This window comes from Agelaius phoeniceus, chromosome 2, assembly GCF_051311805.1.
Source record: "Agelaius phoeniceus isolate bAgePho1 chromosome 2, bAgePho1.hap1, whole genome shotgun sequence".
Classification (NCBI taxonomy): domain Eukaryota; kingdom Metazoa; phylum Chordata; class Aves; order Passeriformes; family Icteridae; genus Agelaius; species Agelaius phoeniceus.
The window spans coordinates 8,322,991-8,335,637 of NC_135266.1; the positions used below are offsets into that span (position 1 = coordinate 8,322,991).

The following is a 12,647-nucleotide window of genomic DNA, read 5'->3' on the forward strand; positions in this document are numbered from 1 at the left end:
CGAAGCTGGAGTTGTGCTTGAGGTTATTGGCATTTTTCTTGTTATTTTTTTTTTCCTCCTTACGGTGGAAAGGGGAAGGTGGCAGCGTGTCTCTGCCGCCCGGCTGAGCGGAGGGGCCGGGGCCGCCGCGGCTTGCGGGGTCACCGCCCCGGGCAGGGGTGGCGGAGGGGCCCCTCGGCGGGAGGTTCGCTGCCACAGCAGGTCGGACGCTGCCGGCGGCGGCCCAGGGCCGGGCAGGGATCGGGGGAAGCCCGGCTTTCCCGGGGAAGGGCTGCTCGGAGGCGCGCCGCGCCGCGGGGGCGAGCTCGCCGTGTGCCGCGGGGCGCTGCGCAGCTGCAGGCGCGGCTTTCCCCGCTACAGCGGGGTTCCCCCTCGCCTTTCCCAAAAGCCACACCGAGAGCGGAGCTCAACTTGTGATTGTGCAGGCGTTTCGTCGGGCGTGAGCGCTGACTGGAAACCCTTCTGTGCTGTGGGGGAGAGCCCCGCGGCGCTTGGCACCCACCGACATCGGGCTGGCGGAGCAGCACCCCGCAGCCCCGGCCCGGCCCGCGGAACCCCCGGGCAGCGCGGCTCCGCCCGGCCAACCTCCGGGAACAAGCACGTTTGTGGCCCCGGGGCGGGGGAGGTGGGTAGAGGGTGTTCCTTGTTTCGAGTAAACCAGCTGCAGTAGTTGATGGTAAAGCAATGAAGGCAGACACAATGCTGCTGTTGTTGGTTTGATCTCTAACTGGGGATTGTTAGTCTGGATTTAACTCTGTGGCAAGGGGGGCGGGGGTTTTGAGGGGAGGGGGGAAGGCGAAGGCTGTTTACAGCCAGTGCAAATAATGTGACAGCTGTTGGAGCGCGAAAAGCCCGCGCCTCGCTGGCACTCGCACACAAAAGCTCTCGCTGCGGCCGGAGTGGCCCCGGGGCCGCCCCGCCGCTCCCGGAGGCACCGCCCGGCGCTGCGGGGCCCGGCGGGGCGCCCCGGGGCCCGGCGGCATCCCGGGCGGCGGCGGCGGCGGCGGGGCGCCCAGCCGCGCTCCCCTGCCGCCCGCCGCGACGCTTCAGCAAACGCCGCTGGCCGGGGAGAAGCGTTCCGCCCCCTCCCCCCGGCCCCTCTTTCCGCCTCCGCTTGATTTACAAGCGCAGGGAGGCAGCTGGAGGAGCGGCCGGCTCCGTGCCCGGCCCCGGCGCTGGGAAATCCCTCCTGGCGGCATGTTTGCGCCGGCCCCGGTGGCTTTGCAGGAGCGGCGGGCGCGGTGTCCCGGCAGCCCCGCGGCAGGAGAGGGCAGCCCGGCTGCGGGCTCGGCCGGCCCGGGGCACGGCACGGCACGGCACGGCACGGCGCGGTGCGGTGCGGTGGCTGGCAGCACGTTTCCCTCACAAACACGTGTTGGCAGAGAAGTTGCTGCTTGAGATGGCAGCGTACGACCTCTGATAACCTGGATGTGCAGGGATCCCTGGAGTAGGTCTTCAGTGAAAAACTCCTCGTGCATTAATTTCCCGAGTGGCTATTTTCTGCTCAAAGCCTCTGCATCTAAGGCCCTCGGTGTGTCTTCTGAGCGTAGGATATAAAATGCTGTCTGTTCTTGAAGTTTGCTCCAGTACCCAGAGTGATCTCCTGGCCCTTTCAGAAGAGCCTCTGGAAAGTCGAGGAAACTTGGAGAACTGGGTTCCAACCTATATTTGTACCTGACATAATTTCGCTACCTACGAGAACCGCTGTGTTTTATATAGTAAGTGACCTCCACGTACTATTGTCTTTTTGCCGAGGTGTCTCTGGGGTGGAGAGCAGGTAAGAAGGGGAGATGGTTATTCCCTCCCTCACCCCCCCTTTTAGTCGTTTTGGTCGATGGGTTTTGTCTTTATCTATTTCTTTCCAGTCAATCTATTATGTTTTTTTTTCTCTTTTGGCCTTGACTGTCCCCTTGGTCCTTTATGGATTACACTGTGCTATTAGTGGCAAAAGTACACCAGTAGTCATTCAACAATTTTAGCATCAATTCCTATAAACTGGTGTTTTATATGACATGTGCCATTTTTCTGCAAGAATACTGCTTGCGAAACTAGTTTCGCCTTGGAGCAAAGGCGGAAAGATAAACAAGCCTGCATAGCCAAAACACTTGCATAGCCAAAACACTGGCAATTGCTGCCTCCTTCCAAATCTTTTAAAGTCACGGAGCAATATTTTAAGGATTATGCTGCTGCCTCTGAGGAGGGAATGTCGGCGGCGTTAAAAAAAAAAAAAAGAAGCTAATGCAAATTAGAGAAAAATAATTTTCTTTCAGCGATATGCAATGTATTAGTCACTTGTTATCATGCTTAGAGGCAGACCTCATTTGCGCGTCTGCCAACTCGTTCACATCTGCTCAGAGCTGTTCAGGGCATTTTAACCTTGGCGGTGTCGTGTCGTAGTCCCACGGATCAAGAACGAGTAATTAAAGCTCTAAGCAGCAGCAAAAAATTCATAGCCGCCCATCTGCATCGCAGTTGATTCGCTGCTTTGTTTCGGTGCGGAGCGCCGGGATGGGAAGGCAGGGCCGGTGGCGGCCTGCACGCTGCCTCCTCTACATCGGGGCACCGCCGCTACCGGCAACTTTATGTCCTTTTTATTTCCTTTTTCTTTCTTTCTTTTTTTTTTTTTTTTCTTTGTAATTTTTGTATTTTTTCACGTGGTTAGGTTTCTTTTTTTCTTTTTTTTTTTTTTGCCCCCGGTGCCTTCCGCACGCTGAGTCGGGCGGTGTTTGGCGCTGGCTGTGCCCGCCCTGGACTGGCCTTTCCTCTCAAGGTGGAGAATAGAAGGTGGTGGATGTGAGGTCGGGACACGTTGCAGAGACATTTAGTCGAGGTGCTCGTAATGCAGCTTTCGTAACTGAGGGCTCGCCAGCGCTTTCCAGAAGTGCTCGGGAAAGCGTTTCCCATTAAGGAGAAACGTTAGCGCCATAAACCCGACATAAACTTTGGGGCGAGGCTAATTTTTATGCATTGTTTAGCAGAAACCAGCCTGTTTATTTGTTTGTTGTTAGGAGGAGGGAATTTAAAAAAAAAAAAAAAAAAAAAAGAAGGAAACCCCCCCAACTTCCCAAGCACTTTTTCTTGGATGTAGTCGCCGAAGGTCCCCGTGCCCCGGCCCTGGCCCTGGCGTGGCTGCGCAGACAAAGCCCTGCGGGAAGCGAGAGGCTTCCATGCTGGCCGCGCTAGGTAAAACGAGAGACGGAGGCACCTAAGTTTAATATTTGCCTGTTGTGCGCGGCCATTTGCTGCATGAGGAGCGGAGCCGCCGTCCCCTGGCGGGGCTGCGGGGCTGGGGGAGCGCAGGGAGCCGCTCCCCATCCATCAGCCCCGCGAAGCTGTTGCTCCGTAAATGAGGGAACCACAGGCCCTGTCAGCCGCAGTTATGCAAAATGAAGTCGTCCGTGATCAATATCTCCCAACGTCCCCGACGGATGTGTGGGGGGGCCGCCCCCGCCCAGCGTGCCGCGGCGGCTCCGCGCCGGGGAGCGGTGTGCCGGGGTGGCCGGAGGGAAACCAAGGGCGTACGGCCCATTAATCACTCCACCCCCTGGGGGTGCGGCGGGGGCTGGGGGAAGGAAACGGGGGCCGTGCTCCGGTATTTCTGCTAGGATAACGTTGCGGAAGTGAGCGCAGGCCTTCGCCCAACTCTCGCAGGAGCGCTGGGGCTTTTGTATTCAATGTGGGGGGGTTGCCCCCTACCCTGCCTCCTAAGTTTCCCGAGCTATTGGGGGCAGGGGAGTGCTCGCCGGAGCCCGGCTAATAGCGAGCCCGTGGCGCTGCGCTCTCCCAGCCTCCTGCGGACGAACAATGGGGGACGAGCGGGGGGAAGGGGCTGGCTCGGTGGTATTTTTCCTTTTTTCCCCTTCCTCCCTCCCTACCCCTTTTTTCCCCCTCTTTCTATCCCCCTCCTGGAGAGCGAAAGCCATAGGGAATAAAGGCAACAATGAAGGGTTCCCGGGATGCCAATTGCGCGGCGTGTTAATGGGCTGGTGGGGCGCAGGCCTGCGCTTTTCCTTCCGTGCGCCGGGAATGCGGCCTTAAATTACCTGAAATGCACATTTCTGCCTGGCTCGCGGTGCGTGGGTGTGTGTGCTTGCGTGTGTGTGTGTGTGTGTGTGTCCCTCTCTCCCACTGCTGCCGCTGCTCCGCCTGCGCAGCCCGGGCTCGGCTGCTGCTGCTGCTGCTGCTGCCTGTTGTCTCTGGCAGCGGCGGCGGAAACCTCGCTCCCGTGCGCGCGCGCGGTGTGTGTGTCTGTGTGTGAGTGTGTCCGTCTGTGTGTGTGTTGTGAGATTGTGAGTGTGTGTGTGTGTGTGTGCGTAACTAAAATGGCGCGGCCGGCCTGGGTAGGGAGATGCCGCGGCGGGTGGGCGACGGAAGGGAGCCCGGGCTCTCTCCCGTCTGCGTGGGGGCCCGGGGGTTCCTGCGGCTGAGCCGGTTGAGGCTCCCTCTTCCGCCACCGCCTCCTCCGGTAGTAGCCTTGTTTCCCGCCGCGGCCGGAGCGGCAGCAGGAATCCCCCGGCCCCCCCGGAGCGCCCGTCCCGCCCGGCCACCGCGGCGAGCGCCTGGGGGGACAGAGGCATCGCCCGCGCCGGGGAGGGACGGGGGGGCCCGGGGGTGGGCGCCGTAGCGGCGGTGCGGGGCTGCCGGTGCAGCGGACGGGGTCTGTGTTTGCCGCGAATCTCTGGGAAATCCTTCATGCAGTGATGCCTCAAAGTTGGGTACCAGCCGCCTCACCTCCCCCCGCTGTGTGTGTGTGGGAGCCTTTGCAGCCACTCTGTCGCACCCCCACGATGTGGTGTAACCGGGGGAAGGGGGGGGATGACGTGAGTGCCCGCCGCTATACGAATGTCCCGTAGCCTTCAGGTATGGGCATCGCGGTGTGCGGAGGCAGCCTTGGCCGCCCGAGGCAGCTTTGGCCTCGAGGAGCGTGTGCCTGGGCGTCCGGGTCTTCCCCCGGGGCTCCGCGGCAGGCAGTGCCGTGTGGGCTCCAGGGGAAGGCAGCCAGGGTAATTTGAAGGATCGCCAGCCATTTTAACTTTCCCTCACTGGCCTCCTCCCCCGCCCCCTTCCCCAGTTTCTAGGCTTATCATTAATTGAAAACTTTTTTTTCCTCCCCCCTTTTGGCTGCCGCCGGCAGCTGAGAGCGATGCAATGATTCGCCTCGCAGCATATGGGAGAGGGGATCGCGCCGCTGCCGCTCCGGCGCAGCGCCTGTCTGTGCAGGGTCCAAGGCGTGACAGGCGGCGTGACAGGCGCCGCTCCCTCGGGCCGCCTCTGCCGGGGGGGCCGAGCCCACCGGGGCCCCGCCGCACCGGGGGTGTCTCCGTGGGGCAGAGCGGCCGGCGGCCCGGGGCGGCGGTGCCCGGGGCGGGGAGGATGCCCCGCTGGCTCGGCAGCCCCGGGTGCCCCCGGTCGGCTCCGCCGTGCCGTGTTTACACGGCAGAAAGTCCCGGTCGCTGTTCGACACGTGACGGTGTGGGAGCCGCGGGAGGGGGGAACACGGGGGACACGGGAGCGATGGGGGGGTGGCTGCGGCAAGAGCCTTAAAATAGTGGCCGACCCCCTCGTGCTGCCTGCACGCTGCCTAAACCGAGATGCACTACTGTCGTGCATGACTCTATATGTATTTTAAATCGGTTTAGCGATCTCGCTGGCGCATTGTGCTTAGCTTTATGGTTAAATGAAATGCCACACGTCCCGGGTAAAGGTCAAACTTCTTCTCTAATCCGCGGATCCGTGCGGCGGCTACTTAGTCTGCAGCTTCCTCCTCTGGTTTACAAAACGTGTCACTAGCGGTGATGTCGTGTGGAGATTGCATAAAAAAACCCCATAGCATATTTTATTTTTTTATACATATATATATAAAAAGCGCAGCCAAGCCTATTCTTTTAACACTTGTCTAATATTAGATTGCTGGCTGCTGCCAGAGCTTTATACGGCGCATTGTAAACGGTGCAGCAATACGGTGTCTCTGAAGTCTCCTTTCTAGCCGTGGCACAGGTCGTTGTTCCTATAAGTCGAAAATATATAAGTCGGAGGTACAAGATAAACGAGGTACCTAAACACATTCATAAGCATCAGCCCGTATTTAAGCTTATAAATACCGTGCGAGCGCTGCCCTTCAAATCAAGCTCCAGATGATCGGGGCTGAGGGCTAATCGAAGTAGATCACTACGAGTCCCCGATTGCTTTTCACTTCTTTCTCAGGGATTTTCACAAATCTAGAAATGATCCTTCCAGTGGCCTGAAACCGGGCGGCGACGGGGCGGGGGGGAAGGGAGGCCCGGGGGGTGATGTGGGGGAGGGCTCAGAGGCCGGGAATTTATTGCATGGCTTTTAATATCCGAAAGGCTGGCTTGTTTGCCGAAGCTCCCGGCGCTCCGTCGGTGCCATCGGCTCTCGCAGTGGTTTCTTTTTAAACCCCGCGCAGCCCTCCCCGCCGGCTGCCGCTGCTGCTGCCGGCTCCGTGGCTTGTGCAGTGGAAACTGGCAGGCTGCCAGGCGGAGCTCGGAGGTGGAAAAGAGTAAAGGCGCCAAAAGGGAACTCGTGCGCCGCTGCAATTCTCCTCCCGACCCGCTTCCTGGCTCGCTGCAGCCGCCGGCCCCGCCGGGCTTCCTCCGGGCGCCCCCCCTCATCCCCTCCGCCCCTCCACGCCCCTCGCTGAGACTTTCACCTCGCAAACTCGCCGGCAGGCACCCCGGGGTCATGGGGGTGGAGAGGGAGGGGGAAGAGCAGGCTGCCCTGTCCCGGGTGGCGCTGCCATCGCCTCCTCTTTTCCCCCGGAGGCACGGAGAAGTGGAGTCTTCCTCTTCCTCCTTCTCCCCTTCCCCGCGGGCATCGGGTTTTTCTCGTTTCCACGCCAGCAGCGTGTTAACAAAACTTTGCTTCTGCTGGCGTCAATGGCTGCCAAAAGTCTGTTGACGTTGCGAGGGAGACCCAAACGTTTCCCTTTTTAATCAGCTGCCCGAGCAGTGCGGTGTGTGCCTGTGCCTGCCTCTGCGGCGCGGGGCCGGCGGGGCGCGGGCAGCGCGGGAGGTGGGTGGGTGTTCCCGGCGCGGCTCGGCACGGCACGGCTCGGCTCGGCTCGGCAGCACGCCGGGAGGCAGGTTAGTGCTTGCAGGCGCTTTTCACAACTGGTTTCACACGGCGGCATCGCTGCGGAACCGCGTGTGCGTTGCGCGTCTCACTCTCTTCCACCCCCCCCACCCTGCGCCTCCCTCCCTCTCTTCCTCCCTCCCTCCTCCGTGCATCACCGTCTATATTTAGCCGCAAATGGCTTTATCGGCCAGACACCTCCCGGAGGAAATGCCGTGCGCGCTCCGGCTGCCGACCCCCGCTCCGCGCCCCGCCGCGCAGCGCAGCGGGGGCGGCCGGGGGGGCTGCGGCGCCCTGGGGCGCGCTGGCGGTGGCCCGGTGGGTGACAGGAGGAGGGAGGGAGGGAGAGACGTGTCCTCGGTTTCCTCCGTGCGCTGGGGCGCTCAGCCCGCCGTCGGGGTTGCATAACGGGAGCGGCTGCGCCCACCCCCGCGGAAGCTGGGTGTATAAATAGGTGCGGTGCCCCCCACGCCCCCATCACTGTCCCCCCCGTCCCCGCAGCGCAGGGCGCTTGTGGCGCTGCCCGCGTTTGGCCGAGCCTCTGTGAGCCGGTATCCCCGACAGGCAGCTGCTGGTGGGGAGGGAGAGAGGAGGGGGAGGGACAGGGTGTGCGAAGAGTTAAAAGTCTGCTGCTTGTTGCAATGAAATTATGGCTGGCAGTGGCGCCGCTGCTCGTTCAGCAGACCTCCACTTTTAAACAGTTCACAAGAAGTTCATCAGGGCGGCGATGATTATAACTGCACACACGCGCGCTCCCGGGGCGCGCAGTGAGAAGGGGTGGCTTTGGGGAAGGGGCTGGCAGCCCTCGGGGGCGCGGGCTCTGACCTGCCTGGTGGCCCCGGGACATCCCACCACGTCCCTGCGACCGGGCGGGTTCTGCCCTTGCTCGGGTGGTGGTGCTTGTGGGACATGGGGCCTCCAGATTACCCGCTCTTGGCTGGGGAAGCTCTCACTCTCCCCCCATGCAACTTCAGCATTTCGCTATCTGCACGTGTCAGGGGATTGATGGGCTTTAGTTCAGGCACCTCGCCTTATCTTAATGATACATTTCCAGCGAGGAAAGCAGGCGGGAGGGCGCAGGCAGCCCCTCGGAGGAGCCTGGCCCCAGAGGGAAGTGGGGCACGGAGAGCGGGACTGTGCCGTCGAGGCCCTTCCCTGCGCCGGTGTCTGTCCCTTACGGATGAGGCAGCGCACGGGGTGCCTGCTAACCTTCCGTAAAACCCTAAATCACTCTCTCCATGCTGCTGCTGCCTCTATTGAAAACATTACGAGCGACGCATCTGGAAACCAGTAAATCTGTCCAGAAAACGTCTTTCCAGTGAAATAACTCCTTTTGAATGATAGCGCGGTAACTAACCTCCGTGGATTTTTGTTTCCTCGCGGCGATTTGTGCGGACTTCATTAGGAAAAGCTAACCGTTGTGGAGAAAGGAGGGTCAACGCGCTGTTTCATTAATATACATTTGTTCCAGACGTGGAGTTTTGCACAAAAGGCTTCTCTGAGGGGAGAAAAAAGTGTTGGGGAACAAGGCTTTCCTGCCGTTTCAGTTCTTAAACCTCTCTGAACGTGTGTGAAGTATTGTGTTAAAGGCCCAATCTGGGCTTCTTCCCTATTAAATGCCAAAGTGATCATTTGCATATTTTGTAGCCTGACAAAGGAAATGAGTTTGCTGGGGAAGCATGGATGCTTTGGGAGACGTTAGGCATTAAACTCCCAGTGGTCAATCGCCCGTTACTGGCTTGTGTGTGTGTAAAAGGAGTATCATGCCTCCTGCTTAAAGGCTTCTATTTTTGTGAGAGAGGAAGAGCTGAGGGATATCCTGTGCATTAAAGGCTCCCCCTACTTATTAACCCAGCATTTAGCAGCAGGATGCAGGCTGAAGCTCAGTCAAAAGAAACGACTCAACCTCCGAAGAGCAATTAAAATCTTGCACTGGAATAAATCATGCGCCGCGATAATCCTGTTAATAAAACGCAGCTTGTCCTGACACTTCGCTCATGCAGCAAACTAGAATTTAATGCGAGCGGAGGTGGCATTAGGCAAGGTAGAGGGGAGGAAAAGCCTTTCCCTCTCTGCCACTGGACGTGAAAATGTGGTTACCTTTCACCTGCCTCTCTGGCTGCACACAGCGCCGATCCTCTTGGACTGCTAATACTTCTCCAGTGAGCCCGCTAATGATTTCTTTCCCTGGAGTGAGCAGGCATCATTGAATTACTGAAAGCACTCGCAGCAGCAGCAGCAGCAGTAGCAGCAGCAGCAGCAGCAGCAGCAGCAGCACAGCAGCTCCAATGCAGAAGCCACCAGGGCTCCTTGCTTAATCAAATCAAGGGGTGGGGAGCTCGCCAACCCACTTACTATTTTTAACCCCTTTTTCCAAGTTAGTCATGTGCAGACGCTAAAAGGGAGGGTTTTATTTAGATGCCTTCTGTAGCGGCGTCTCTTCAGTTTTAAGTCCTCGTGTAAAAGCCTTATCAGCAATCAGCGTAGCTAATACACGCGGTATGTGGTTGTTCTTGCCATGCTCTCCTGCGTGTTCCTAATGCAGGGCTTTTGTGAGCTCCTGTGGGTTGTTTGAATGTCCCCCTCACTCACAGGATCTCCCTCCTTGGTTCAGTCTATGTGAGATGAAGATTTGGGGACTGGTGTGTTCTTGGCCGGCTGAGTCATTTCTTGTGGAAATGAAATGCTGTGGAGAAACTTTTATTTGTCGATAGTCTGGAATGATTCTTAATTTTCTGGATGTGCGCTGGGGAAAAGATCCATCTCCTCTGACCTATAAATGCCCTCAATTTGCTCCTTTATTGCCGGGTATCTCCCTTAGCGGTTAACGTAGGCAGCTCACTCCCCGCACCAATCCTGCATTCATTATTAATTACCCGGAGGGAGGCTGGCTGCTCCGCCGTGATGTTTGCACTTCCTCCTAGACAAATCTGCTCAACTTTTTTTTTCTTTCTTTTTTTCTTCTTATTTTCTTTTTCTTAATAGAATATAAAACCTCGAAGAAAAGCGTTGATTTTTAAGAAGACGTCATGCTTTCTGCAACTCCCCTGTATGGCAACGTTCATAGCTGGATGAGCAATGAAAGGGTCCGCATGTGTGGAATTAATGAAGACAGGTAAATATTTAAGCTTCTGGCGAGTTAAAGCACACTGTAATTCTGCAGAGCGAGGTCTCGGAGTTTGCTCGCTTCCCTAATGCTGGAGCAGAAAGCTGCCACCTTGAATCGAGATCAGCCCAGCTTGGAGGGAGGGCAAAGGGAGAGAGTCAAGACGTGCCTGAGAGCAGTAGAGCAGATGCTGATTTACTATGGAACAGGCAACCTGGGTCAGTGAAGTGGGGACGCACCCAAAGCAGCCTTTGAATGTGCTTTTACAATTAATTTATTGTTTTGCATTTGTGAAGGGGGATTAAACCAAACAGTGCACGTTTTCTTGTGGTGATTCTCTGCAGCAGAGGGGCTCGTGCCTGCAATTTGGTGTTCCCTGCCTTTGGACCAACAGCTTGTGATGTGAAATAGGATCAGTAGTGTCTGTCTCCCACAAGTGAATTTCTCCTCCTCCCCACCTTTTTTCCTGCTGAATATAATTCAATTGATGATCAAAATTACAGTGTTTGATGGGATGACACAAGCACTGGCAGGTGTCCCCTTCCCTTAAATCCCAGCTCTTTAAAAAGCAAAATGATGCTGGACAGAAGCTGCAGATGCTCCTCCAGTTCTCTGTGCCAGTTTTGTGTGGTTTTAGTGCTTTTCTCTCCTCATTCTCTGTTCTCACTGTTGAGTGAAAAGCGTCCAAAAAGCTGGTGGAAGTTTTTGGTCTTTGCAGGGAATACTATTTGCAAACATAAGCTGAAGCAAAACATCCAAGCATCTCACTTTACTTTCTCACCCTTCCTCCCCACTTTCCTCCCAGTTGTTCAGAGATAATAATTGTATGTGCTGCTTGCAGGGAAGGTGAATCTTTTAAAAACAAACTGATTAAAATCGCATTTCTGCTTTATGGTGATGATATGCCTTTAAGCACTTCGATTGAAAGGAGTTCTTTTGGGTAATGCTGAAACTTTCCTTCTGCTGCATGTCAGTGATTTTTATCCCTGGGATTTGAAATTTGGCACTAAGGTATATTCTTTATTGGTGATTTCTGTGATAACAAGTCCCAGAGCTGCAACACTGGTATGGCACAGATGTGCAGCTCCCTCTTAAGCATGGAAGAGCTGATGTTCATACGATATTAGCATGTGTGTTTTAATTTTATCCTCAGCAGTCTTTATGGATGGTATATGAGCAGAGTATGTTTAAAATGGGATATTCTCCCCCTGGAAAAAAGAAAGGGCAAGGAGCAAAAGAGAAGACCTTGACAAAAACTGCTTGCTTTGGAAGAGGCTGCTCTGAGATGTACTTGGTGTGTTCCTGTTGTCAAAGTCCTTTATGCTTATTTTCAAATGGTCCTTGCTTTTCAAAGCAGTCAGCATGTATGGGGACAGAGAAGGATAAATATGTTATCTCATGGGACTTCTCTAGGGGAATCAAAATATGGAGGTGATATGATATTGCACTGATCTGAGATGCACAGGATGTTTTCAAATAGTAAGCTTCTGTTTTTCAATAGGAAAATTCCCGTTAATGATGCTGATGCACCGAAAAGCAGACTGGAGTTGAGGGAGGAAAATCACCTGAACCACAGTGTGGTAAGAAGTTACAAGCTTCATGCAGCATATGAATTTGTGCCTGTCCTCCCCACCATGACTGACTCCTGCCCCTGGCTGTTATTACGTGGTCCATTTGGAGAAATGATTAAAATACCTTCCTGTTGCAGCCCTAGTGGGCTTGAGCACATTCAGGTTGTTTCTGTGAAACAGTGAAGTTGGGGCTTTGTTTATTTATCTTGTTAATCTCTTGATGCTTTGTGATATGTGTTGTTGTATGACTTCAGGTTCTTAGTTTTGCTGTTACGAATAATGCCATGCAGAACACCAGCATGTGTGACAAAAATACTTCATGTAAGCATCAAAAACACCAGTGTTCCAGCAAAGTTGGTGGGGTTTTCCTTTCTTTGAATCTACATGGGGAGCAGCAGGTGGGAAGGAAATTTGATGGCAGACATTTCTTCATGCTGCACCCTGAGATGCCTTGCCCCATGAATCACGTGGCAGTGGTGAGCCCCAGAGCAGAGAGAGGTGGAGGGAGAGGTCCTGGAGGAGGATGAGGAGGAGAGACACTTAATCCTTCTCTTTCTGGTCTCCGTGCCACAGCCCACCTCTTGTTCTGGGAGGGCTGGGACTGAAGAGCTGGTTGCACAGGAGCAGTGCCTCTGAGCATTGTCTCTGGGGCACTCCTGGCTGCTGGAGTCCTCACACCTTTGTTCCTGGCTGTTTGAATTTTGGATTTGGAGAGATTGGTGTTGATGTTTGTGGTGTTATACGTATTACCTTGTAGGTTCCTGTTCTCCCATTTTCCAGTGTAATCAGCCTCTGTACGTTTTCACAACAAACAGCATGTTTGCATTGTTACTGTTTCTCATCCAAAATGCTGATCTATCTGTAGCTTGAATGGTAGT

At 55.7% G+C, this 12,647-nt stretch overlaps 1 protein-coding gene across 10 annotated transcripts in view; it reads left to right on the forward strand.

Moving 5' to 3' along the window:
- The window catches only part of BCOR (BCL6 corepressor), an 82,167-nt gene that overhangs the window by 32,519 nt on the left and 37,001 nt on the right, over nucleotides 1-12,647 (forward strand). For 8 of the 10 annotated variants that reach the window (XM_077171690.1, XM_077171687.1, XM_077171696.1 and 5 more), the window contains 2 exons: nucleotides 10,078-10,207; nucleotides 11,700-11,778. In XM_077171690.1, coding sequence (XP_077027805.1) covers nucleotides 10,122-10,207; nucleotides 11,700-11,778 — 165 coding nt within the window. In that variant the 5' untranslated portion in view covers nucleotides 10,078-10,121. Of the gene's footprint in view, nucleotides 1-1,445; nucleotides 1,719-7,064; nucleotides 7,104-10,077; nucleotides 10,208-11,699; nucleotides 11,779-12,647 lie in introns of those variants that run through there. The other 2 variants (XM_077171705.1, XM_077171701.1) reach the window with 2 other exon arrangements.